The sequence below is a fragment of the Solanum verrucosum genome, unplaced genomic scaffold (genome assembly GCF_900185275.1).
Source record: "Solanum verrucosum unplaced genomic scaffold, falcon-dt-bn FXZP01000273.1, whole genome shotgun sequence".
Taxonomy (NCBI): domain Eukaryota; kingdom Viridiplantae; phylum Streptophyta; class Magnoliopsida; order Solanales; family Solanaceae; genus Solanum; species Solanum verrucosum.
Genome location: NW_026020163.1, coordinates 2,022,841 through 2,049,740, shown reverse-complemented (window position 1 = coordinate 2,049,740; position 26,900 = coordinate 2,022,841). Strand labels below are relative to the sequence as shown.

At 31.8% G+C, this 26,900-nt stretch overlaps 4 protein-coding genes and 1 non-coding gene across 5 annotated transcripts; 2 read left to right on the top strand and 3 right to left on the bottom strand.

The window, feature by feature from the left end:
• Positions 1-1,031: 1,031 nt before the first annotated feature.
• LOC125828599 (auxin-responsive protein IAA13-like) lies at positions 1,032-3,604 on the top strand. Its single transcript, XM_049507910.1, has 4 exons — positions 1,032-1,273; positions 2,206-2,495; positions 2,912-3,029; positions 3,302-3,604. Exons 1-4 carry the CDS (start codon positions 1,056-1,058, stop codon positions 3,369-3,371), a joined length of 696 nt encoding a protein of 231 aa, XP_049363867.1. The 5' UTR covers positions 1,032-1,055; the 3' UTR covers positions 3,372-3,604.
• A 545-nt stretch (positions 3,605-4,149) lies between these two features.
• TRNAS-AGA (transfer RNA serine (anticodon AGA)) lies at positions 4,150-4,231 on the top strand. Its single transcript has one exon. It is a non-coding gene; the product is annotated as a tRNA-Ser (tRNA).
• Positions 4,232-7,275: 3,044 nt separating this feature from the next.
• On the bottom strand, positions 7,276-11,027 carry LOC125828589 (histone-lysine N-methyltransferase family member SUVH9-like). Its single transcript, XM_049507899.1, has 3 exons — positions 10,531-11,027; positions 8,620-10,308; positions 7,276-7,371 (listed from the first exon to the last, which is right to left on the bottom strand). Exons 1-2 carry the CDS (start codon positions 10,903-10,905, stop codon positions 8,692-8,694), a joined length of 1,992 nt encoding a protein of 663 aa, XP_049363856.1. The 5' UTR covers positions 10,906-11,027; the 3' UTR covers positions 7,276-7,371; positions 8,620-8,691.
• Positions 11,028-15,654: 4,627 nt separating this feature from the next.
• Positions 15,655-17,404, bottom strand: LOC125828465 (disease resistance protein RPV1-like). Its single transcript, XM_049507750.1, has 2 exons — positions 16,202-17,404; positions 15,655-16,113 (listed from the first exon to the last, which is right to left on the bottom strand). Exons 1-2 carry the CDS (start codon positions 17,384-17,386, stop codon positions 15,655-15,657), a joined length of 1,644 nt encoding a protein of 547 aa, XP_049363707.1. The 5' UTR covers positions 17,387-17,404.
• A 1,149-nt stretch (positions 17,405-18,553) lies between these two features.
• LOC125828464 (disease resistance protein Roq1-like) lies at positions 18,554-25,412 on the bottom strand. The gene is made up of 4 exons (XM_049507749.1): positions 25,244-25,412; positions 20,321-20,741; positions 18,970-20,056; positions 18,554-18,865 (listed from the first exon to the last, which is right to left on the bottom strand). The coding sequence occupies exons 1-4, from the start codon at positions 25,299-25,301 to the stop codon at positions 18,554-18,556; spliced, it is 1,878 nt and encodes a 625-aa protein (XP_049363706.1). The 5' UTR covers positions 25,302-25,412.
• Positions 25,413-26,900: the final 1,488 nt, after the last annotated feature.

Here is a 26,900-nt window from a genome sequence, read left to right as displayed (position 1 = left end):
TGTAAGTCGATGTTGAACAAACTATGCCTATAAATCTTAATTAAGCATTTGGAATGACATAAAACAAAATCAAGGATTTAGAAAATCTTAATTAGTCAAGTTTAGGTGTCTCAACTTTAGCATAAAACTCATGGGTTAATGTGTAAAAGGTTGATTCTTTTCACAAGCCAAAAGCTTAGTCTAGACTATATACTGTTTTTTTGGCTTCAATATACTTTATTTATTTACTTTCTTTGTGTTGTTTGTCTATTATTTAGAAGACAACTATCACTTACCCTTTTGCTTTCAAAATGATAGACCTAATAGTGGTTTTGGCCATATATGCACCAACTTAAATTAAATAAAACAATTTTTTATAGGAAATATTTATAAAAAGAAAAGGGTATATACATAATCTTATTCCTACCAGAACAAAAAGAAACATAGGAGGAGGTAATTTTTTTTTATCAATTAGTAGCCCTTAAAGGATAAAAACAATAAATTATTGAATTTTCAAGGAGTTGAGGAAATTATTTTCTTTATTTCTTAGTTCGATGTTTGATATTCATTTAAGGTCCTCTTAATTTAAATTTGTATCGGAATTTTCACTTTAAAAGGAAAAAAAAATGCTCCCTGGAAAAATAATTTCATCTTTAGCTGAGCTTTGAATGTGAAGTAATACTTATCACTTCTATCGTAACTTTTTGTTATACTAAAATTATATTCATTGTAAGTTTAGTCCCAACATTTGGACAAAAAAGTGAATAAGAAAGAAGAAAAGTTCTTAAAAGCTACAGGGAACATAGAAATAACACATTCAAGTACATATAATGGCAAAAAGAAAATTGAAATGATTTCAAATGAAACTTGAAGAGGAAGAATTCATTTGTTTAATCATTTTATTTAATAAAAAAAAGAGCTTGGCTCAATGGCAAACATATGGGTCCCAAATATAACATTTTTTAAACATTTTTATTATTATTAAATTAATTAATTATCTCCCAATATATATATGATCACTTCATTCTCATTCATTTCTTGAACTTCAATATTTGTAGTTTGTCAAAAATTGGAAAATGCGTTCAGAGAGTAACTCATCTTACAGTGATGAAACTGGGCTTGAATTGGGCTTGGGCTTAGGCCCACGTGTTACAAAGACTAACAAATCATCAACAAAATGGTGTGAGTATGGTAGAATTTTGACTGCTAAAGATTTTCCTAATGGATTTATTACAAGGAGATTTAATAATATTTGTACTGATGAGAATATTGGATCTGCTTCTACAAGTGCCAGGTAAATAACTTTTTCGTTGGGTATAAGTTTATGTTTTCGTATCGTAATATTTCAGAAGTTATTTCTTGTACTTAGCCTTATAGAGCTTATGTCCTGGCTAGGCATAAGTTCGATTGTTAGGAGCAATAGTTAAAGACGAAGGATAAAAATCAATTATCAGTTCGCCATAATAATTTTTCATTTGTTTTATGAAAAAGGTTTATGATCATGAAATGAAAGGATATGATGTATAATTAAGTTTTTTTTTTGGTAAATTGGTGATTATTTTAAAAGTTTTTTCCAAAGTTGTGGCTTTGATGAAGTGATTGTTTCTTATTTTTAAGGGTGCGATGGGATGAATGTGATTCTTAATGAAAAATTCAGTTTTGTGTGTGGTGAGAAAACTAGCATAAATAAAGAGTTAAATTCGAAATTTATTATACTATTTATTGAATATTTTTTCAGTGTTTTGATCATCACATTACTCTATTTGGTTGTTGTTATTGTTTCTTTTCCTTGAATGCTTCCTCTATTATATGTTAAGGCTTTTTTTTAATCTATGTATATATTGTTTGATATGCATTACTTGAATCGGGATCTTTTGAAAATAGTCCCTCTCCCTCCAAGAGGTAGGAGTCTCGGAGGGTATAAGGTCTGTATATACTCTATCTTTCTTAGACTTCAACCAGTAAGATTACACCAAATATGTTATTATTATTATTGTTGTTGTTGTTTGGGAACAAAAATCTCTAGATAGGGAGCAATTTCTTTTTTAGGCATGTGTGGTTTGATACCAAATAATTATACAAAAAAGTGATTATCTCTTTACTTTAATTCTCTTTAATTAATAAAATCATTTAATTAATTGGTTCATGCACATTACTATGTTCATATAATATATTTCTTTAGGTATTAACCTTAGTTATTTCTAACCTAGTATTTTTTTGTAGCAGTCAGGTTGTGGGATGGCCACCAATAAGGACTTACAGGATGAATAGTTTTAATCAATCAAAGATTACAAATGCTGATCATCAACAAGAAAATGGGAACAAAGAAATTGAGAGTTCAAACAAGAAAATTAATCATGGAAATAGTACCAAGAATAATGATGTAGATTTTGTAAAGGTGAATATGGATGGACTGCCAATAGGAAGAAAAGTGAATTTGAGTTCTCACATTTGCTATGAAACTTTAGCCAAAATCTTGGAGGAAATGTTCTTCAAATCAACCAAAACTACTAATTGTAAGTTGAGATATCTATCATAGTTACTAAATTGTCTTTGAAATGATCTTATGGTGTTAGTTCTCAAAAGTTATGTTGCTCGGACTTTTCAAAATGACAATAGGTGCGTGTTTGATTCTTCAAAAAGTACTGCATTTTTGGAGGATCAGGCATAAGTGTGACAATATTTTTAAAGAGCCCAAGTAATATAGTTCAGAGACTGAATACAATTACTGACTAATAACTTGGCTATAATATGGATATCAGACACTTGATTTTCCACCCAACGTCTGATATCCATTTGTGATTCTGATTAATTATAAACTCATTTAACTAAGAGGAAACCTCTCTTTACCCTAGATAGTGCATGTTAGTGTGATTTTTCTTGTTAGTGATAGTATATGATACTTAATTGAATTTGTGCTTATTTGAAATAGGTGGAGAAAAGGAACAAGTAACAAAGTCATGTAAGCTCTTGGATGGATCATCAGAGTTTGTCCTCACATATGAGGATAAAGATGGAGATTGGATGCTTGTTGGAGATGTTCCATGGGGGTAACAAATATTTCTTTCAACTTAGTGTTTCTATAGTTAGTTCAAATCTTGACATATTTATATACAACAGAGTTACATCATATTTGTTGCTTGCACAAGTTGGTGACATAAGTATTTTGTGGAATTAATCAAAGTACATGCAAGTTAGCCTAGATATCATAATTATAAGAAAATAAACAATCTTGGCTACAAGTCATTATCGTTATAAGAATCCATAAATTTTAAATTATGAATCTGTCTTTGCTTACATGTTTGTTTGCATTGTCTTGTAGGATGTTTTTGAGCAATGTGAAAAGGCTAAGAATCATGAGGACTACTGAGGCCAAAGGACTTGGTATGTAGAACATGGAGAAACACAAAAGAAAATTGATCTAGTTCACTTAATTAGCAAATGATCAAATGAGACCACAGCTTGGAAAAACTATATATAGGGAAATAGTACAAGTAGAGAAGCAAAGAGTACACATTTTGGGGAGTACTTTCTTATAGTTCCAATTTTTGTTCTTGCAATTATTATTTTTTGTCTAATGTAAGCCTCATTCAAGCTAGCTAGTTCTTAAAACCCCTTATATAATTGATACATATGCTTGCTCGATCCTTATATATTGTTATGGTTCTTTTCTTCATTATTTTGAGAATATCTTTTTATTATTGTTGTATTTTCTTTTTGTACTGTTTTTATATATCGAAACAATTTCTCTACCTTCACAAGGTAGCTAGAGATAAGACTACAGATACATCAGTCTACGTCAACAAATATGTTGTGTTCCTAAGAACTCACATAACTAGGTTTGTGAACTTTAAGTCCCAAAAATAACAAACGAAGACTTTTTTGACAACATGTAACTCTTGATAAGACTTATAATTAATGCTCATATATCTATAAATCTACATTTGTCGAATCGCCCATGTTATGATCTTCTACTTTTGAGTGTTGTCATTTTGATATTTGTCTTATATTTTTGATGTAGCATTCAATCTACAACTTCATCTAATGAGTTATAGAATTTTAACAATGCGAAAGTTTGTAACATTAAACTTAGCTTCATTATGAAATTAATAAATAAATATACCAAATATTATTTATATATATTTAATTTAGTAAATACCATAACATGAAGTGGTCGTGCCGGAGTGGTTATCGGGCATGACTAGAAATCATGTGGGCTTTACCCGCGCAGGTTCGAATCCTGCCGACCACGCCACGTGTTAGTTTTTGTACATTTTTCTTATTAATTTTTGCATAATAAAAGAATTTTTGTGATGTTATTTCGACCGTTTACTCTGGGCATGATTGTAGATAGAAGGATATGAAGATCGTAGATTAGAGTTTTTGTACATTTTTCTTATTAATTTTTGCATATTAAAAGAAATTTTGTGATGTTATTTCAACCGTTTACTCCAGGCATGATCGTAGATAGAAGTATATGAAGATCGTAGATTAGAGTGGAAGATTAGTAGATAATCAAGTGTTGTCTCGCTTTCTTGCCGAATATGCTTGGGAATAGTTTGGTGTGTCGTATTTGTTTATCCGTTCATATCAGTATTAGTAATATTATTTTTGTAGTTTCTTGTCCTACGATTTATATTATTACTGGTTATTTCTTGTGCTTTGGCTATTGTTACTGCTCTCTGTCTTTTGAATGCTATGAAATGTTTTTTCTATTAGTTGTTATATCTTTTTTAGTTTTGTATTTTTCTTTTTCAAACTGATTTGATGTGTTACTTGAGCTTAGGGTCTTACGGAAACAAGCTTTGCACCTCCACGAGATAAGGGTAAGATCTGCGTACATCTTACCCTCCTAAATCTTACTTATGAATTTTACCGAGTATGTTGTTGTTCTTACATTGGACAATAATCACCTCGCCGATGGTCTATCAAAACTACCCACACAAGATAAGATTTGTGAAATTATACTAGATATGTTATTCGTCTACGAAAAAAACATTTAGGTTAAAGACAAGTTGTATACATCAGCAACAAGTTTACAGATATAAAAGAGTTTAACATCATTCCAATGATTAAATTCTACTTCTCATGGTAACTACATACCAATGTTATATCCAATTCATCAGATAACAATTTGTTTCTTGTTTGATAAAAAATTTGAAAGTTGACACCATCTTGACAGTAAAAAGCTAGTACAATACTCATCATTTGTCCTAATTTAATTCGTTCTCAATAGCCACGAGACGATCTATCTCTTGCATTGCCATATTCAAAAGGGGGGATTGAATATAGAATCCTCAAATTTAGTTTTGCCTCTTCAATCCTTGCAAAACCATGCATTTCAAATTTGACACCATCTCCTCTGTTAACTCGAAGAACGACAAAAGGCATTTGATCTCGATTACAATTATCCATGGCACAAGATTGATACAAATTATTTTAATTGATTATAATTTAATAGTTAATTTTTCTTTTTCAATTGACAGTATAGTATTTCTGTAATATTTTGTAACAAAAAAATAAATATATATAAATTATTGTACGTTACATAACAACACAAATATTTAAATCTCTTTTATTGATTATAATTTAAAAAACTTTTTCAATGGAATCAATTGTTATAAACTATCAAAATTATCCTAAAAGTATTTAAAATAAAATTAACACTTCACTCATTGAATATGTCAATTAGAGTATCATTTTTTATATATATAATATTTCGTAATTTTTTAACTACAAAAACAATATTATAATGATCGTAAGGCATTCAAAGTTAAGTCAATATTTTTTAATAATTTAATTAGTTTGAGTTTGAAATGTTTAATAAAGGGAAAAAGGTCTAAAATATATCCAAACTTTGACAGAAATTGTTGTAACAATATCGAACTTTGGAAAGGACCTTTTACCCCCTGCACTATTTAATAGTGTATTTTAAAGGTATATGTGTGCCCACGTGAACATCATAAATATTGCATCATTTTAAATAGTAATGTGTCCACGTGGACACACATATACCTTTAAAATACACTATTTAATAGTATAAGGGTAAAAGGTCCTCCATAAAGTTTGGTATCGTAACAACAAAATTGGTCAAAATTGAAATATTTTGTCAGACCCTTTTCCCTTTAGTAAAACATCTCAAAGAATTGAAGACAATATTACAAAGCCAATATTAAAACATGGTTGACTCAAAATGAAGTGAATTAGACAAATTAAGAAATAAAAAGTAACTATAAATTTAATTGTGTATAATTTTTAATTATAGCTACATCAATAATAAAATTTCAAAAACATATACTACTATATTGCTTTAATTCCTCAAATCTATCCTTTGTAAATTTCTGTATTTGTGCTAAACTTTTACTCACTTGCACTATTACTTCGAATATAATATAACAATTGACTGTTTATTTAATCAAAATTAAAATATTAGGTAGTTAATTGTATTTTGATTTTTATATGATCATGCGAAAGTGCGAGTAATTTCTCTAATTAGTAAGAAATTAGCACAAACTATTTAGAAAATTTTAAATAATACTCCCTCCATTTCTTTTTTAAACGAAGAGAATAGTAACAAATAGATACATAATTTTTTATATTCTACTTAGGTATTCTGTTTCATCAGATCTGGTTGTCTCTTTTATGTATGCATCTCCTTCACATTGCTTTTGGTTCTTCGTTTAATCTTGCCTCTTGCTGGAATTTGTTTCTTTTTTGTGCATCTTCCCTCTCCTTTCAATCGAGTCACTTCGTCCCTTTCAGGTGCAGATGAATATGTTGTTTAGCTTAGGACTAGGGCTTATGATCCTTCTCTCAACGGTAAAACAAAAATCAAAAAAGAATTCTCCTAACCTAAGCAAGCCGCGGAATCACAGACAATTGCTCTCTTGACAAGCATAAGGCTCCAAGCACTTTGGTTACGACTTCATTTCTGAATTTGTGTGTGTGTGGGGGGGGGGGGGGGGGGGATGACATCCAATGCATTAGATAACTATATTAATCAAAAATTTGAAAGACAGTACAAGTTGGGTAACTGATCCAAAAAGGCATTGATCTCGATTACAACTATCCATGACAAAGGATTGATACAAATTTCTATATATGATCATATGAAGTTCAATCTTCATATTTACAAGCTAATAGGTTTCTTTTTCTCTTTTGAGAATGGAAGTCACAAACAAGTAGCAGCTAATACTATAACATGAGTTCTTATAATGGGGGAAGAATATTACTTCCAAGTTAGTTGTTGCAAGAAATTTTCTTCTATCTTCTCAGGTAGTCATTGAACACACCTTGAAATCTAGGTTTGTGGACTAGATTCTATCGTCAAGATTGTGAGTATTCTCGAGCAAAGGAAATAGGGAAAAGGTTCACCAACAACCGCGCCTTCATCTGCACGAGAAATAATTCAACGTCAGCTGAATGTTTAGCTAATATAGTTGTTAGTGACTACCACAAATCAAAAGCTTACATGCTAGGTTCTCTCCAACATCACAAAGGTATAAGCATTGAGAATTCGAGATACTGATGTGCAAAACAAGGATATAGAACATGTAAAAAGGAGGTTACAACATTCTAAGTCCTTTTCCCGGACGTTCTATGAAGTTAATTTTACTCAAATAAAGTATATTATAATAGCGCCTCCCACCATATATGCAAGTGAATGAAATCGATACACAAAAAAAGATGTAGAGGACAATTAGCATTAAACAAGATCAATAATCATCAAGACAGCATACATAAGCAAGGTGGGTATATTACTATTCCTTATCAGAAAAGGCGAGTAGCACATAAAGTGAAAGTGGAAGGAGCCACAATCTTCATAAAAAGGTGAGGAAATGACATTTTACTGATTAGTGTCTTGATTGTTTTAAGATGATGATTCGCAATCTGTTAAGGTACTTCAACTGAAACACTTGAGCACTCCTAAGATGAGAACATTACTAGTATTCAAAGTATGCAAGTACTCCTAAATAAGGGACAGATAATGCTATTTCGTACTAAAGCAGAAAGAAACTAATCAAGATGGCATAGGCTATACTTTCTTTAGTGCAGTTTGGGGCAATTAATATTTCAAATTTCAACACTTCTAGTGTGTATAATTCTTCACGGCTAAATCGGAAGCCTCTTTTTTTTATCCAGTAAAATTGGAAGCTCCTTAGTCATAGAAAGCAAAGAACAAAATGTACAATTAGAAAAAAGTAGAGCCAATATAGCTGTAATCTAGCTCTGAATAATTACAGGACATCTGATTCAAGATTATTCAAAACGGAAAATACTCTCAAATGCATTTGAAATGCCTTTATGACTAATCTATTGTATGCATATTTAAATAGCTTGTGTCGATTCTACAATTGCAAAGAAAGGACAGTGACATGCCAAAGAGGTTGTCAGAGGCTCTCAGAGCTAGACGAAATTAAGACTGCCAGACAGGAACAGAATCACTCTGGGAATTCAAAGCTCAAAGTACTTCAACCAGCTTATGCAAGACAGATGCAAAGAACAAAGACCACATGTAGCTACAGTACAAAGACGATCAATTTACACAATCTAATTGCAAAAGCAGCATTCAAGAAAATGTTATGATGACTGTCATAGTTCCAAACTCTAAATGATTTATGAACTATTATGGTTGCTTACCTTAGTACATGATGTGCCAAAAATAGCTATTGCTGCATCACTCTCAAAACTGCAGCAATTCCCATGAGGTAGTCAATTGCAGATGGCAAGCTTCCCTGTGCAGTCATCAGCCATTCCATAATCAATGCTGAGTTCCCTTAGGGGAGGGATATTCTCCATTGCAAAGAGCATGAGGTGAGGGAAAGATACACTATTATGATCATACAGCACAGGCTGTACTAGAACATTGGGGCTTGAACTGTGACTCATGTAACAGGCTAAATTCCTCATTCTAGAAACATCCATCGCAAAATCCAAAGGAGGAATAGAGGGGTATGCCGGTCGGACATAATTAGAATCTATTCGGGACAAATCTCCCCATTCCGCCCATCTCTCAGCAAAATGACTTGGATAGATTAAACTATCACCATTCATAGTAAATATTTGAGCTTGCTCTTGTGTGAGAACAACACCAGTATATTCACAAATAAAAGACCCTGCTAGGAGGAGGTCCAACGACCTAACTCCCCAACCAGTCTCCCTAGAACGAAATACTTCAAACCTGTTCCTCACACCTTTCTGGCTAACTCGATTCCAACAAGTTGGAGGACATGAACAATGTGGTCCACATTCAAAAATGACTGGTTTTCCTCTCAACAAGATCCCATTCGTATCATATGCAAACTGTCCACCATTTTTCATCGCACAAAAGCAATTATTCCCATTCCCACACCCATCTGTGCACTCACAACCTGAACCATTTCCCACATGCTGATATACATATGGAGGAAATACAGTCTTCAACAGATAGTCATAACAAGCTGGATCACGTTCATTATCAATATCATTGAACAAAAATACAGGCACATTTTCCTTTTTCCTTGATATATCAAGAGAAATGTATCCCATGGGCCTTACCTCTAGTGGCCTGGTCCTAAGACTCTCTGCAAATCTAAGTACAGCACTTCCCATGTCTGGCTGATTCTCAATCCTAACAAGCTTATATTTGTACACTCCAAATCCAGACTTACCCACATCAAACCAAGATTCCGTGATTCTATACAATCCATCATACACGTACACTTTACCACTAGAACTACCAACATATTTAAAGCCACGAATTACCCTCACCTCAACTCCATAGTACATGCTCCTCTCCAATGCCAAATTCCCACCTTCCAACTTTTGATGCACAACTTGCCGTGAGTTCTTATCCTGTCCACCTTGCCCTGTATATATAATCACATCCCCAGCATCTTCATCATCCTCATACCCCCCTGAAGCAATTACACTTGTGGCAATTGGCTCCCCATTTGAGCTCTGGTTAGCAGGAAGATAATCAATCCCAGCTTGAGGCGTCCCATGTAATCCTACCACACAAAGCTCCATTCTATATAAGAACAAATCACCAACAAGCACTCCTGGAATCGGACCAACAGTACGCTTATCACGATTCAACCAAAGTCCATGTTCCCTCATCATTTGTGATGCCTTCAAGTCCCCCCTTGCTCTAGTCTGTCTGCCAGAACCCAAATGTTGGTTGTTTTCATCCTCTAAATTTACAAAAATCCGTAGAGAATCATAAAGCATTCGTGTCTTTCGAATCAGGTCACGGAAATATCGTTCATCCTCCGGTTTAAGATCTGTCACCCTAACCAACTCCGATGACCTCTTCTCATACTTCCTTCTTGTAATAACAATATCAGAAACCTGAGATTAAGTTAACAAATCAAAAAGGGTCAATCCAATTCACAAAAAAAACTACTTGGGTCAGTAAGCATTACATCAAATTCATCTACAAAATCATCACAACCCAAATCAACTCAAACCAAACCAACAAAAAAAAAATTCATTTTATTCCATTTTAACCCAAACTTCTTCAAGATTTGATTTATAATCTCTATTACAAGCTAAATTAAACTACCCTAGTACCTGTGAATCATTGCTGACAGGAACAATCGCTCGACAACCTGAATCCTCATTAGCTTCAACATCTCCATCTCTCTGTAAACTCTGAGCAAAAGCCGTTTGAAACAGCTCAGATATCCGATTATACTCCGAATGAACACCTGCCTCAATTGAGCTTGGAGTTTGAGAGCTAGTAGCATTCTGCTGCTGCTGCGGAGTAGTATTTCTGAAACCTGAATTGTAACTGAAATTCGAATTGGGGTTTATCGATTGAGGGGTAAATTCATCAAGGGGTTCAAGTTTCGGCTCAATTTTAGGGAAAATCATGGTGGGTGTTGGAGTTTTCGGTTCAGTAGGGAAATTAACGTCTTCTAATCCAACAACAGAACCCACTTCCATAGAAAAACAAGAAAACTCAAGAAGAATTTATAGCTTTTTAACACAAATTAGCTCATGTAAGAAGAAAAATTTGAGAGAATTTAGGGTTTTTCAGAGAAATATTGAGATTTCTCCATAGAAATGAAGAAGCCAGAGGATTTGTCTGAAAGAGAAAATAAAGGAATCTTTTTATCTTTATTATATTATATATATAAAAAAAATCTATTTTTAAATGTACTTTTTTTTTCGAATTTAAGCATCGAATTAGAAAATAAAGAAATATTATTTATTTTATTTAAAAGAAAAAAAATCAAATGTATTCGTGCTCTTATAATTAAAAAAAATAGATGAAATTTAATTTTTCCTTATTTTAAGAAAGATTATCTTGATTCGGTTAGACGAGAGTGAAAGTGATTAATATTATGAATTTGGACAGTTTTTGTAATAAAATGTATATATTTAGAAACTACATATAAGGTATTATAAGTCACAATAATTAATAATTTGAAATATTTAGAAAGTATTTTTGTAAAATTATGATTAAAGAAAATATTCTTTAATTGTTCGAACAGTAACTAAAATACTTGAATTGGAGCGGAGAAAATATTAGCTATTAATGCAATTAAATTTAAAAAAATTAAGGGTATATCAAAAATTAAAATACTAAACGACATTTAAAATGGAGCGGAAATAGTAATTGATCCTTCGATTAAAAGTAAAGGGTTGAGTCTTTTTAAAGGGGAAAAAGAATGTCTATAAGTTTTAACTTTTAATTAGGAGATATATTTTTTTGTATGTATCATATATATTTTGTTTATATTTTTTGCTTGTATAAAATTAAAAGTTTACTCAAAATGATAAAAGAAATTACCTTTTCTTTTATTGTTGAGTTGAATTAAACTTCAATATGAATATCAAACACTATCGTATCCCTTTCTAAAGAAAAACACAATTCTTCTCAACTGTCATATTTACTTAACTACATATTTCAATTTATTATAAATTTATTTATAATTTTTAATAAATTATTTATATTAAATATTTTTACAATATAAATATATTAGTTAATTTAAAATTATTAAATTCAGTTGAATTCATAATTTTTTTGGTCACCCATTATGCACATGTCACTAGAAAAAGCACCCAACAAAACAGGAATTAATTCTAGTTATGTGAGGTTGCTCTCCTTGTTACATGTGCCTAGTGGGTGACACAATTTATGTGCAGTGTTGGTACTTTTCACCAAGGATAACTATAACTTTTTCTATTTATTTATATTTGTTAGTCTTGAATTTTGCACGTCCATTAAAAAATAATAATTAATTATAATACTATATTAATTAGTACTATTTAGTTTTAAATATCAAGAAATAATTTGGGAAATAAAAATTAGTGCTGAGACATAGAAAAAAGGATATGTATAAGTCAGTTTTGTAAGGTATACCAGCTCTAAATCGTAAAGTCGAAGGATATATTAAATTATTTTTCCTAAAAAGAATAATGTTTTTCTTTTAATATATTAAACACGATAAATAAAAATACAAATATATTTTTAACGTGATGAACAAATAAAAATAAACTTAAGAATAAATTGACTTTTAAGTACACAAATTATGTTTGAGAAGACAAATAAAAACATAAAAACTAACCAAAACAAAGGAAGAATTCAAAGTTATTTGCATCTTGATTTTATGAGTTAATTCCTTAAATGGTCACCCAAGTTAAGAGAATTGCCTTGAAATATCATTTATGTTTCATTTAGGACCAAAATATCACTTAACTATCCCTATTTTCCTCCAAATATACTTGACACTTCAAAAGCATCACTCTCTCCTAGTTGGCATGACATGTCATTAAAGTCTTTTCTTTTAACAATAGACTAATTTGATTCATTAAACCCATATAACTAAAATAATGATCATATTATTTTGAAAAAAATATATTAATAGTTTATTAAGAATAAATCTTCATACTTAAGAATCTTTTATTATAATTAAACTTTTTATTTTTTTATGTTATGAAGAATAGGTTTTTAAACGTATTATGATATCATCAATTTTGAATACTTATAAACATATACATTAAAAAAAAAATCGATAAACATATCACTTATGAATGCTAACTTACATGAATTAATCATAAAATTTACAATGAATCAATAATATTAAATGTTAATTAACTATTACAATAAAATTAATTGTCTATTTTGAAATTCATGCTTACAATATTTTTTTCTTGAAAAAAAAGTAAAAAGTAAATAATATTATTACTGTTTTTTATCAAAAAAATAAAATAAATTCTAAATATCTCAAAAGTCTCCTTCTATTCTAGTTGATATATCATGTTATTAAATCATCATTTTAAAAAATAATAGACCTAGTTGACTCATCAAACTTATGTCTCTACAAGGTAAATATATAAATTACATGAGAATTTATGAAGATTATAAAAAAGGTTAAAAAACTAATTGCTTATTTTTTTTACCAAACAAAATTCAATGAAAAAACTTTGTATGCAATTATTACTTGGTAATTTTTAAAATCCCTAAGTAAATTATTTGAAAATTTTAAGCAATTTTTTTTTATAAAAGTATTCAAATAAATTTGTAAGGTTGACAAGAAAGTTGGTGAAAGAGAAAATTATTATTTATTTTTTTAAAATTTAATTTTGTATTCTTATTCTTGCTATATTATATTATATTTTAACTTATCATACAAATTAAACACCAATATATATTCTCATCTCATCCCAAATTCATGAAATACAAGTAATAATTAATTGAATTGCCTATTTTAATTCAATAATATACATATTATATGAGATTAATATACAGATAAATAAAGATCAAAATTTTATTTTTAATATAAATATTATTCACTTTCTATTTTCTTTTCAAAAAAAGATCTTGTAAGTATGGATTTCAAAGTACCCAATTAATTATTTTTAGTAGTTAATTGACCTTTAATATTATTGACCCATTATATAATATATGATTAATTGATGTAAGTTGACATTCATGTGTGATTTATATATCAATATTTTTTGAATATATGTGTTTAAAAGTATTCAAAATTGATGACATTATAGTAAGTTTAAAAAAACTATTCTTCATTGCATAAAAAAATAAAAAAAATAATTATGACAAAAGATTCTTAAGCATGAAAATTTCTTCTTAATAAACTAATATATACTTTTTAGAAAATAATAAGATCATTATTTTAGTTAAATGAGTTTGATGAATTAAATAAGTCTATTCTTAAAAAAAAGAAAGATTTAATGACATGGTATGCCAAATAGGAGAGGAGTGAGGCTTTTGAAGTGTCAAGTATATTTAGAGGAAAATAGGGATAGTTGAGTGATATTTTGGTCCTAAATGAAACATAAATGATATTTCAAGGCAATTTCCTAAACTTGGGTGACCATTTAGGGAATTGACTCTGATTTTATATATTATTTTTTATTAGGAGGTATTCTTTTGTACTTTTTTGGGATACTCAATAAAAAAGAATAATCTACTACTTGTAAATAAATAAATAATTTTTTTATAACTTTTTAATTTCTTTTTGGAAAATTACTTGGCTAGGGACCACTTGCCTCTTAAGCCGGGAAAAATTTTAGTTGTCATCTCAGTTGGATTTGAAATTTCAGATTTTTGGCTCCAAATTTTGAATAAAGTGAAATTTTCGTATTGTATTTTGAATTTTTTTGCAAAAATTCTGTAAATTGAAATGGTCTGAAATTTGAAAGTAATCTCCTCGATAATCGGTTATATTAAAATAATAATGATATCTCATATCATCGTGTTTAGATTGACAATAAAGTTTCATTAAATTTAAACCATCAAAGAGGTTATTAGCAATGTGAATGATATATGTATATTGGATTTAGAAAGGAATCGAGCTCGCTTTCTTTCTATAGAAAAATGTTAACTGAGAAGATGAAAATCACCGTGGTCTTGCCTAGATCGGACGTCACTTTTACATTTATTTGCTTTGTTGAGACTTGTGTGAAGACTTTTATGTCAGAACAAAATCGTTCTTATACTCAGAGTAGTTTAATCTCATAGTTATGTGACTTTTGACTATTGTCTTAATACAATCTAATCTAAAGGGAGAATTTTCTTATATATGAATTTATGTGAAGATATTGAGCTTTTATAACTTTAGTTTTACATATATTGAAGTGTTAGCTTATACATATTACATAGTACGTGGAGTAATATATATATTGATGTTGTAGATTATAGTAATCAAAGAATAAATAATACATACTACATAGTATCGATCATACGCCAGGTGACAACTAGGGACAACAAAATCATTTATTTTGAATTACACAAAAAAAATGAGATCTAGGGAAAAGAATTATCTATCTTTACGTATGTTTGTTGAACACAACAAATACCTGGTGAAATATTTGATGTGCACGTACATTCATGTCTATGGTTAGTCGAGTTAGTTTTAACACAGGTGCACGTATCCTTTGTCATGACTCGAACATCACCACCACCACCATCGCCAACATATTCAATGAAATCTTCTCACAAGTGAGATCATGGGAGGATAAAAAAGTTGTTTCAGACTCAAAAACCAACATTATAAATAAAAATTTCATCCATCTGTCATTGATACAAACCCGTCATATACAAATTGTACCAACTACCAACAATGTAGAACATATTCTTTCCAAACCATTTTATTATGTGCGGTTGGTTGAATACGAAATTTAAGAAAGAAAGAAAAATATTTGAAATTTGTGATGTAAAACAAGTCATAAACAGACCTTTGCATCATCACTCATGGCTTCCTTTTCATACTCGAGGCGAATTCCCCAGCACACTTCCACCGACCAGTACAGTTGAGAAACCTCCAACATGTAATAATCATTTGGGTTATTCCCTTGTTTATTGCCAGAAGCATTCCACAATGTTTCAAATGGTATGTAGACGCAACAAATGAAATGATCCTTGAATCTCGAATATCCAACGATGCCGTAAGATATTCTTACATGGTCAGATTTGCAGACCAACGTAGCTTCTAATATTGTATCCAGTCTAGTAGGACCGTAAGTTATCCAAAAACCCTTGAATTTATCGGTATACCAAGATGGGTTCAGATCAATTGAGATCTCTTTTTGATTTATAAACAGACAATCATAATCAAACAACTCTGGAATTCTAACTTGATTGGGAAAAGAAATGACAAAATAATCCCTTTGATGGAAGTCACACTGCATGCAATAGAATAGAGATTATTATTACTACTAGAAATCAATCAATTAGACGAGAAAATTCAACATTCAAATATGAGATAAAAACCTGGATGCATGTCGTGAGAAAATGGTGTAGGAACACATTAACTTGTTCACTTGAGACGGCTCCACAGTTGGATATTACGAGCCTATACAGCTTAAGACAATTAATTACGAGATCTCTGATGCTCTTCAAGGCTAAATGATAATCTGCAAATAGCTCTTCTAAATTTGGGGGTAGCTCTCCTGGCAGTTCATTAAGATTCTCACAGAATTGTATGTTCAGATACTCAAGGTGGAAGAGTCCTTTGATGTTTTTTGGTAAACAATAAATATTGCTTCCACTTACATCCAACTCTCTCAAATAGTGCAAACATCCTAATTCCTCAGGAAGTCCACCCATGCCTAAAATGTTCAGTTCCCAAAGCTTGGTGATGGAGGGAGGTAGTTGAGTTATTGCAGTTTTGCTTGCATCAAGTATATATAACTCTTGCAAATCACCAATGTTTTCTGGAAGCTTCTCTAGCTTTTTGCAACCTTTGAGTAAAAGACGACGAAGATTCATCAAATTACAAAGGCTGTCTGGTAGACTTACAAGATCTTCACAACCTGTAAGATTTAGCTCAGTGAGGCTGCTCAGATTCCCAATGAATGAAAGCACTTGTCTTATCCCAGTAGAATTCAGAGTCAGTTGTGTCAAGTAATGCATATCTCCATTGATTTCTGGAAATGTATCTAATTTTGGAGAATCAGATATCATGAGTCGTTGAAGGGATTCCATCTGAATAGAGCTTGGAAGCTTCTTTAATTTCTCACATCTACATATATCTAACGAACGGATCTTCTTTTGAACTCCAAAAGATATGGGGAGCTTTATTAATCCAGAACATTGGTCTATATCAAGATATTCCAATTGCTGTGATTCAAAGAGGCTGTTTGGCAGTGTTGCAAGTTTATTGCAACCTGAAATACGGAGAGTTCTAAGATTTTGAATAGCGTCCGGAATACTTTCAAGAAATTCACAATTAGTCAATTCCAAATGTTTAAGGCTGTTGAAAGACGGGGGTAAGTTTCTTATCCACGGGGATCCAACATAGAGTATTGATAAGCGCGGCATATCTCCACAGATTTCTGGAAATTCTTGTAAGCTTGTGCATTCAAGGAGATAGAGAGTCTCAAGAGATTCCATGCAGACAAATTTTGGAAGCTTCTCAAGTTTGTGACAATAAGACAACCTCAAAAAAGTAAGCATTCTGCAATGTCCAAGAGAGGGATGGATCTCTTCCAAATTCACACACCCATGTAAATATAATGTCTCCAAGATTGGCATATCAGAAAAATTAGGGGTTTTTGTTAACCCAAGGCTTTCGCTTAGATCCAAATGCTTCAAATTTCTCAATTTCTGTATTCATTTTTTTTTAAAAAAACACAAAAAACTAGTTAACTCGAGTAGTACTCCTAATAGAAATATTTTATGGGAAAAAAAATAAAGAGAAGAGAAGGTTGTTATGATCATTGAAGGCTGTAGAAAATGCGGAAAAGAGGGAGCCCCAAGTAACTTTATCAACCAAAGCTAGAACAAATGGAAAGAAATCACCTAGGGGTCATTTGGTAGAGTGTATAAAAACAATGCTCAATAGAGTGTAGTAGTAATACTTGTATTAGTTAAGTATAGATTATTTTTTATGCATTGTTTAGTTTGATGTATTAAAAATAGCATGCATTGTATAAAAATATTTATTTACAAAAATATCCTCCACAATTATGGTGGAAAAGATGAAAAAGTGCTTTGAGGGGTAATTGGGGCTTTAACCATGCTAATGCATGTATTAAATACCTTTGCATTACTAATACCTAAAAATCCATGGTTTCAGTAATACATTCCACTAATACAAGGATTTGAACCTGAGATCGCATAGTGCTCAATCCACTTCTTTGACACCTAGTACACACCCTTGGGTGCGCTTGCAAGTTCTTTATTAGGTAGATATAATTGCAAGAAGTAAATTACTATACAAAAATATTTTACATCATGACTGTGATGAGGTACTTCATTTATATCGCGAATGTCAACAAAGTTAGGTTCCACCTAAATATGTTGAAGATTTAATTGGGACAAGAAAGCTGATGGAAAGAGAGAGGGAGAGATTATATGTTTGATTTTGTGATGAAGTTTGTGTGATATACTTCAAGTGATTGATAACCAAAAATAAATAAAAATTTGGTGTTAATTGTGTACATCAGAACATTTATTTAAAGTAGCATTTAAATCATGGATGGATTAATTTACATGCATTGACCTATCAAAGCATTTATTTCAACCTCATTATATACATGATGTTCTATAATTACAACTATTTGTTCAGAATTATTATTCCATTATTCTGTACAACAACTTTGCAACAACTCTAGTTGATGTCTAATATTTGTAAGAGAGTGTTACCTTTGATATTGGCCAAAGTTCAACAAGCCTACTTTTACATAAACAAAGCATAGCGAGCTGTGATGGTTCAAAACTCTCTGGCAATGAAATTGAAGGATACCCTGTCCAATCAATGAACCGCAGGCTGGAAGGAAGATAAGTGATAGTGCAGTTTGTGCTAAAAGCTCCATCACCAACTATGAGTATTTTTAAGCTTTGCATCTTCTTGAAAATATTGCTATAATTGACAAGATCATCTTCAAAATAGTAATCTTCTGGGATACATAGGCTTTCCACCTTTTCTGTTATCTGTAAAGAATGAATCATATATTTAATGGCTAAAAAATAAAAATGAAACAAAAAAAATTAACTATGAGCTTACGAAATTATTAATTACAGTAAATATTGCTTACCAACTTTCCAGTAAAAAGGTCACAAACTTCCTCGGGAAGCCATATTCTGCTGTTAGAATACTCTTCCCGTATGACATTTTCTCCCATTTCTCTTATCATATTATGCATCACAATACTATTATTCAGGTCGATTGATAACAGAGATTTTTCGATAAGGTAATCTATTAGAAAACCACGACTCACATCTCTCCGTTCTTGTTCCACACAAATATCAAAATAATATCTATTCAAACATGCAATATCTAGAAATGCAATATCTAGAAATAATTCCTTCTCATCTTTGTCCAGACCATCAAAACTAAGCCTAAGCTTTCCTAGAATATCCTTGAGAGGGATTCTCTTCAGCCGATCAATTATGTGTCTCCAGTGCTTTTTGTCTCGTCTGTAAAATGAAGAACCCAAAACTTTAAGAGCTAAAGGGAGTCCACCAGCATGCTTCACCACTTGTCTTGAAAGTTCCATAAAATCTTCTTTTGGTGATTTTTCTCTAAAAGCATGTCTACTGAACAATTCAAGTGCTTCATCCTCAGATAATAGTTGGACTTCATACACGTTATCCCCGACGTGACTGATTAACAGGTGCTTGTCTCTTGCTGTTAAAATAATTCTGCTACCCATTCCAAACCACCTTGTCCCTCCAAATAAAAATTCCAACTGTTCTCGGTGGTTTACATCATCGAGGATGAACAGCACTTTCTTCTGGCAAAGCATCTTCTTTAAAATATTCATCCCTTCATGTTTACTAGTTAGAGGCATTTCTTTTCCCAAGAGCTTGAAAATGACGTTTTGTTGTAGGCGTGTTAGTCCATTATTCTGACAAAATGTTCCAACATCCTCAAGAAAACAATCAGCTTCAAATAGATGGCGGTATCTTTGATGTAGAATATTTGCAATTTCTGTTTTGCCGATGCCGCCCATACCCCAAATACCAATAGAGCGAACATCATTTGATTCCATATCTAATAATGAGGTTACTTTCTCAACCTGAGATTTCATACCCACTAAGTTTTCCGGGAAAGGTGAAATAATTTGAAGTGACTTAGGAAATATGTCATCAACTAGTTTCTTGACGCACTCAGCCTCATCCCTACATTATAGTGGAAAATAATCTCAGAGTAAATAAATAGAAAAGCAAAGACTTGTCATAGACTAATATCTAAAACAAACACATAATAATGTTTATTATGAATTATAACATTTTTAAATCTAATTACATCATCAAACAATCATATATGTCTCTGTTTTCCTTTTTCGGTAAAAGTATAGCTGATGATTGTGTGGACTTGTAGCTAAAAGTTTGGTCCTTTTCGCTCTTGATAAAGAGAAACCGGAAAAAAAGAAGAAAGCTTACTTGAAATTTAGTAAATGATAGCCTGATATTTTCCCTGCCTCCACAAATGCATCCCTCCATCTTTGAACCTTCTCCATATCATCTTTGTAGTTTACCTCGTGTTGGGAAAATGAATCAGCAAAAGGGGGATTTTGATGGCGTACATCTGATGGACTCACATCATAGAAGACTGGAATCACAATCTGCTCCAATTCCTTTTTACACTTTATGATGTGTGCAAGCTCCTCTAAGCACCATCTTGAGGATGCATAGCTTTTTGAAAATATTACGACAGCGAATCTGGCCTCTTCTATGGCTTTTAAAAGTTCAGCAGAAATTGATTTTCCTGCTTCCAACCGTTCATCGTCTTTGAAAGCGTGGATTCCTCTCTGTTCCAAAGCATTATAGAGATGACTCACAAAGGTTCTACGCGTATCTTCACCTCTAAAACTGAAAAAGATATCGTACTTGCAAACTTTGGAAGAAGAAGCATGAGACATTGTTGAAGAGTATTGCTAAAGACTAACAGGCAAGTTCTCAGCTTTGGGTGTATATTTGTTGTGCTGCTTAATAAAGAGAAATATTTGAAGCCTAACTGGCAAAATTATTTCTCAGCTATGTGAATGCAGAATTTGGTCTAATTTATCATTAATAATGTCCTTATATTTTAAGTCAATGACTGATATGAAGTTTTCTTAGCACCACATATTTGTAGTTACATACATTTTTCCACACTGTCTCTGCAACATGCATTATTGTGAATGGGTCCAACTTCTTATGAAAGGCCCCATCAACAAACACAAAGAAAAAGAAAGTTTACTTACTAGTTCTTTTTAGATCATGCTCTCATATTAGCAAATTCATCCCTCCATCTTTGAATCTTCTCAGTACCTTCTTTGAATTATTCCTCTTGAGAAAATGACAACCAATGGTGACTCACATCAATTGTTCTTTTCTTATAATAGTTAGTATCCAAGTCAGCTTGAGCACACCTCAACAAACTCCACAAGCCGCCTCATAATCCCATCTTTTATGTTGCTAAATCAATTAATACGTTTACTAATAATCTTCTAAAAACAACTATATTTTCCATTCACCCAGAGGATATTTGCCAGCTCCCACCAACAACAAGTACCAGATAACTCTGTCCACCATGGCTAGGGCTAGGATAGACAGGAAGAATCACCTAATGTTTTTGTCTCCGTTGGAAGTTGAACCTGAGACCTCATGTCTCTCAACCACTTCATTGACCATTATGCCACACCTTTTATGGGAACTTCTTAACATCTTCCTATTTCAACTCATAAAATTGTATCCTAGGTATTCATTATTGTGAGAAATTGAAGTCATTACATTTTTACTACTTAAAACACTTCATTGTAATATGGTCGAAATTAACCCCAAGTTTCGACATAAGAAGAGATGCAATACGAGGACTTTCAAGGGGTCGGTCACCCATCAAATGGGTCCAACCTCTAATGAAGTTCACATGCAGGATCATTGTTCAAAGGGGACCAACTTCTTAGAAATTTCCAGCAAATTTATTGTGTTCACAAAGAGTAAAGACTTTACCTTTTTTTCATTCTCTATAGGAAACTTGTTATCATCTTCCTAATTCATGGCATAAAAATGTACCTTTTTTCAGTATTGCACTGACAAATTAAACAAATGAACAGCAAATTGATACCTTTCTGTAAATTGATATAAATTCGTTGCCCTAACTGAGAAATTGAAGAAAAATTTCGTAACAATTTAGAAGAAAACACACAAAAAGCAGAAAAGAAAGACCAACCTCAAAGATATATTGATCCAACCACACTTAAAAAGCCAACTGTTGAGGTATATAAGAGAAGTTCCATTGAGCAAAATTTTCAAAAGGATGGCAACATTTGAATGGAGGAGATCATGTCAATAAGGCCTTCTTCTTAAAAAAATAAATAAATGAGAAAATACATAAAAATACTCCGAACTATTTACCCCTAATCTTTTTTCAAGTAAATTAAAATACACCCTAATATTGTATTACCAGTCTCACAACGGCAAGTGCATTCCACATGCGCCATTCCATTGACATGTCAGTACCACATCAGCGTCACATTAAACATTATTTAAATTTTGATTTTTAATTCTTTTTGCTTCTTTTTATTTATTCACAATTTTAGAAAGTAAAAATAATCTCAAAAAATAAGAATTAATCCATGATTATAAGAAAAATAATCTCAAAAAAGAACAAATTTTCAGTTGAAAAAGATTCAAAATCTCAAAATCACTTTCACAAAAACACATTCAATTTTTAAGACACATAATCAAAACAAATAAATAATAACAACTGAAAAAATTAACTTGAGATGAAAAAATTGTAGATTTTCATTATAAAGATCTTCAAGTTCATTACATTCAAATCTTGCATAAATACTAATTTCAATTTGAAGCAAGAACAAATTCATGGCTTTTCTATTTTTTCCTTGTTCATCACACACTAATAGAAAGGAAATGAGGATGGAATTGGGGGTCTTGAAGAAGGAAAAAAAAGATGGAAAGTTCAACAAAGAAGAAGAAGAAGAAGAAAAGTGTGAGGCACTGAGGTTTAAAGAGAAAGAAAGAGGGTGGGAGTGGGGGTTCGAAGAAGAAGAAAGAGGTGGTGCAAGTGGTGGTCGAGGGTGGGAGGGGTGGATTGGGTGTGAGGAAGATGAAGGGGAGGGAGGTGGGGCTGGGGTTGGTGGTACTAAGGGCTAGGGGTGGTAGGGTATGAAGAAGAGAAGAAAAGAAAGATTATTGGTTAAAAAGAAAATAATTGGGGCCCATTTATTCTTTTTCTCTTTAATTTTTGGTTTAAACGCGTTGTTACTTTGTTGACTTGCCATGTCAGCAATTTGAGTATATTTTAATTCACTTGAAAAAAGATTAGTGGGTAAATAATTACCCGTAAAGTTAAAGTGTCAAAGTAAGTTTTGCTGCCAAGTTCTGAGAGATTTTATGTTTCCTTCTTTATTATTTATTCAATCGTTGTTGTGTTTTTGTGTTTATTTTTTTCTATTTTCACTATTTATAGTTTTTTTTTTGCCATTTTGGCTCCGGACTTTATATAAGAGTTTTTTCTTCTTACTCCCTATTTCGTACCCATAGTAAAGCCCAATTATTGTGGAGTCATATCATGTAGGGCCCCATTCGAGGGGGGAAACACATGAAAACGCTCTCTACGAATGATTGACAAGTTGACGAAGTTTGTCAGATTTTAACGTTTTCTTTAATAGTGTTATTAGCAATAAGCAAGCTTTTTTTTACTCGTATTGAAGATGAGTTTTTTTTTTTTTTATAATTATCCGTATTGAGTTAAATTAAAAATAAGAAAGCGAATATTTGTGTTAAAATCAAGATAGCCGGGATGATATGAAAAAAACAAAAATACGTGGTGTTATTTAATTTAATTGAATGTTTACGAAAGAAAATTGAAGCACTTTCGTCGGTTATCATCCATGCAAAAAATACATTAAAAAAATCTTCTTCTTTTTTTATAAAAAATCAATGTTCATACATTAATTTTTATCTTTTAAAAAAGGAAAACTAACAAACACGAGTTATATGGACAAACACCAACTAAAAATCGCATACCCTTTCCCATAGGACTCGATTATTTTTAACAAGTATAAATTTTCAAATTAAAAATGTCTCTCCAAATCCAAATAACCTTTTACATATAAACAGACCTTTGCCTCACTCATTGCTTCTTCTTTTCTTTTTTCTATGACCACTATCATCACTCATTGCTTCCTCTTCATACACCAGCCGAATTCCCCAGCAGCATTTCTCAGGCCACAAAATGTGAGAAAACTCCAACATGTAATAATCATTTGGATTCTTCCCTTCTTTATTGCCAGAACCATTCCACAATGTTTCAAATGGTATGTAGATGCAACAAATGAAAGGATCGATGACCTCGAATATTGATGGATGTTGTTATACTTCAAGGAATATTTTCTTTCAGGGTCAGAATTGCAGACCAATGTAGCTTCTAATCTTGTATCCAGTGCAGTAGGACCATAACATATCCAAAAACCCATGAATTTATTGGTATACCAAGATGGGTTCAGATCAATTGATTTATAAAGCGATCATAATCAAACAACTCTGGAATTCTGACTCCGGGAATAGAAATGAGAAACGAATCCCTTTGGTGAAAGTCACACTGCATGCAATAGAATAGAAATTATTATTACTACTAGAAATCAATTTGACGAGAATATTCAACATTCATATATGAGATAAAAACCTGGACGCATGCCCTGAGAAAATGCTGTACGAACACATTAACTTGTTCACTTGAGACAGCTCCACAGTCGGATATTTCGAGTCTATACAGCTTAAGACAATTAATTACGAGATCTTTGATGCTCTTCAAGGCTAAATGAAAATCTGCAAATAGCTCCGTTAAATTTGGGGGTAGCTCTCCAGGCAGTTCATTAAGATTCTGACAGAATTGTACGTCCAGAGACCGAAGGTGTAAGAGTCCTTTAAAGCTTTTTGGTAAACAAGAAATATTGCTTCCACTTACATCCAACTTTTCCAAAGAGTGCAAAGATCCTAAATCCTCAAGCATATCTAACTCTTGCAAATCACAAATGTTTTCTGGAAGCTTCTCTAGCTTTTTGCACATCTGATGGCGCACATCTGATGGACTCACATCATAGAAGACTGGAATCAAAATCTGCTCCAATTCCTTTTTACAATTGATGATGTGTGCAAGCTCCTCTAAGCACCATCTTGAGGTTGCATAGCTTTTTGAAAATATTACAACAGCGAATCTGGCCTCTTCTATGGCTTTTAAAAGTTCAGCAGAAATTGATTTTCCTGCTTCCAACCGCTCATCATCTTTGAAAGCATGGATTCCTCTCTGTTCCAAAGCATTATAGAGATGACTCACAAAGGTTCTACGCATATCTTCACCTCTAAAACTCAAAAAGATATCGTACTTGCAAACTTTGGAAGAAGAAGCATGAGACATTGTTGAAGAGTATTGCTAAAGCCTTAGTGAAAGAAAAAGTGGTACTTTTCAAAAGAAGAATAGAAAGTGGATTCATTCAGCATTGCTAAATACACAGAAAGTGAATGCAAGTAGTTGAGGAGGGACCATTAATAAATTTTAGAAACTTCATCTACAGCTAGCAGTAGTAATGTATGTGAAAGAGAACTAACATTGGGTGGGCCTTTGCTTGTCAACCACTTTTTTGTGAGGGATGAAGCATTCCATCACAAAACGGGAAAACAAGTTCTACAAGTAACATTCTACGTTGATTGTATCCACCAAAACCTTCAACACACCTCATCTTCATCCCATCCCCACCTCGCATATTATTTGTCTAATGTTTTAAGAATAATATTTCTTGCTTACATATTGAGCATACACACACAAAAAAAAGAAACAAACCACTTATTTTCCTTCATACATAATACATTCTTATCATCTTATTAATATGAATGGGTCCAACATGGAGTTAGGTTAGAGTTGGTCATTGATATCTCACAACACGTAATACATAGTAAAGACTTCAACTTTATCATTAATGCAGTGAGAAATTAAAGATTGAAGAGAGAAGAAAGGGCTAAATGTACGAAAAAGGAGAAAATTCAACAAAATTGATACCCAGTGAGGGAAGGAAACTTCTTCCTTGTTTCTCTTTTGGTTGCCGGCTAAAGCGCTCCTTAACAAAGGCGATTCCATACGAGGGGACTCAAACCCGACACCTCTTAATTAAGAATGAAGGATCACTCCACCTTAACCCTTTTTGGTTCTTCCTTGTTGTCATCAACCCTATACCTTTTCCACCATTCCTGAGAAATTAAAGTGTACAACAACATACTCGGTGTGAAATATCACAGGTGGAGTTTTGAGAAAATAAAATGTACACAAATCTTATCATTATCTAGAGGTAAAAAGGTTATTTTTTATTTCCATCTGTCCAGAGTTGAATAACCATATACATTAAAGTCCGACTAGTTCGAATTTCAGATGCATAAAACCCCATTTGAGAGGAAAGAAATCAAATTTTTTCCATACCAAAAGGCTCGAATCCGAGACCAAAGAGATATAAATTTTTCCCTCTTTTACTTTGGTGGAAAAGCTTCCCAGAGAAAAAAAAGAAGCTTTTGAGCAGAAGCAAAACTTATTATTTTCGAGAGGCTGAAAAAATATATATATTTTTTAAAAAGGTACATTCGTAAATGTTTTTTTAGAAATTTTGATCAAAAATTATTGCTGCTTATAATTGTTTTTCAAATTGATTAGTCATTTTAAAATTAATTAGTTGAACATAAGTGGTTTTTCATCAAAAGTAGTAGTACTGTAGTTTATTTTTTTGGAAATACTTTTCAAAATAAATTGATTTTCTTCAAAAAAAACTATAGTTCTTCAATTTTAAAAGTCTGAAATTCTTGTTTATGATAAATTCAAAGTTAATAATTAATAGTCCTTTTATTTACTTTTATTTGTCATAGTTGGATTAAAAGAAAAGAGAAGATCAATATTTAAAGGTCCAAATGAAAATTAGTTTCTTGATTTATACTCACAAGCTGATAACAAGCCTAAATAATCTTTAATTGAACT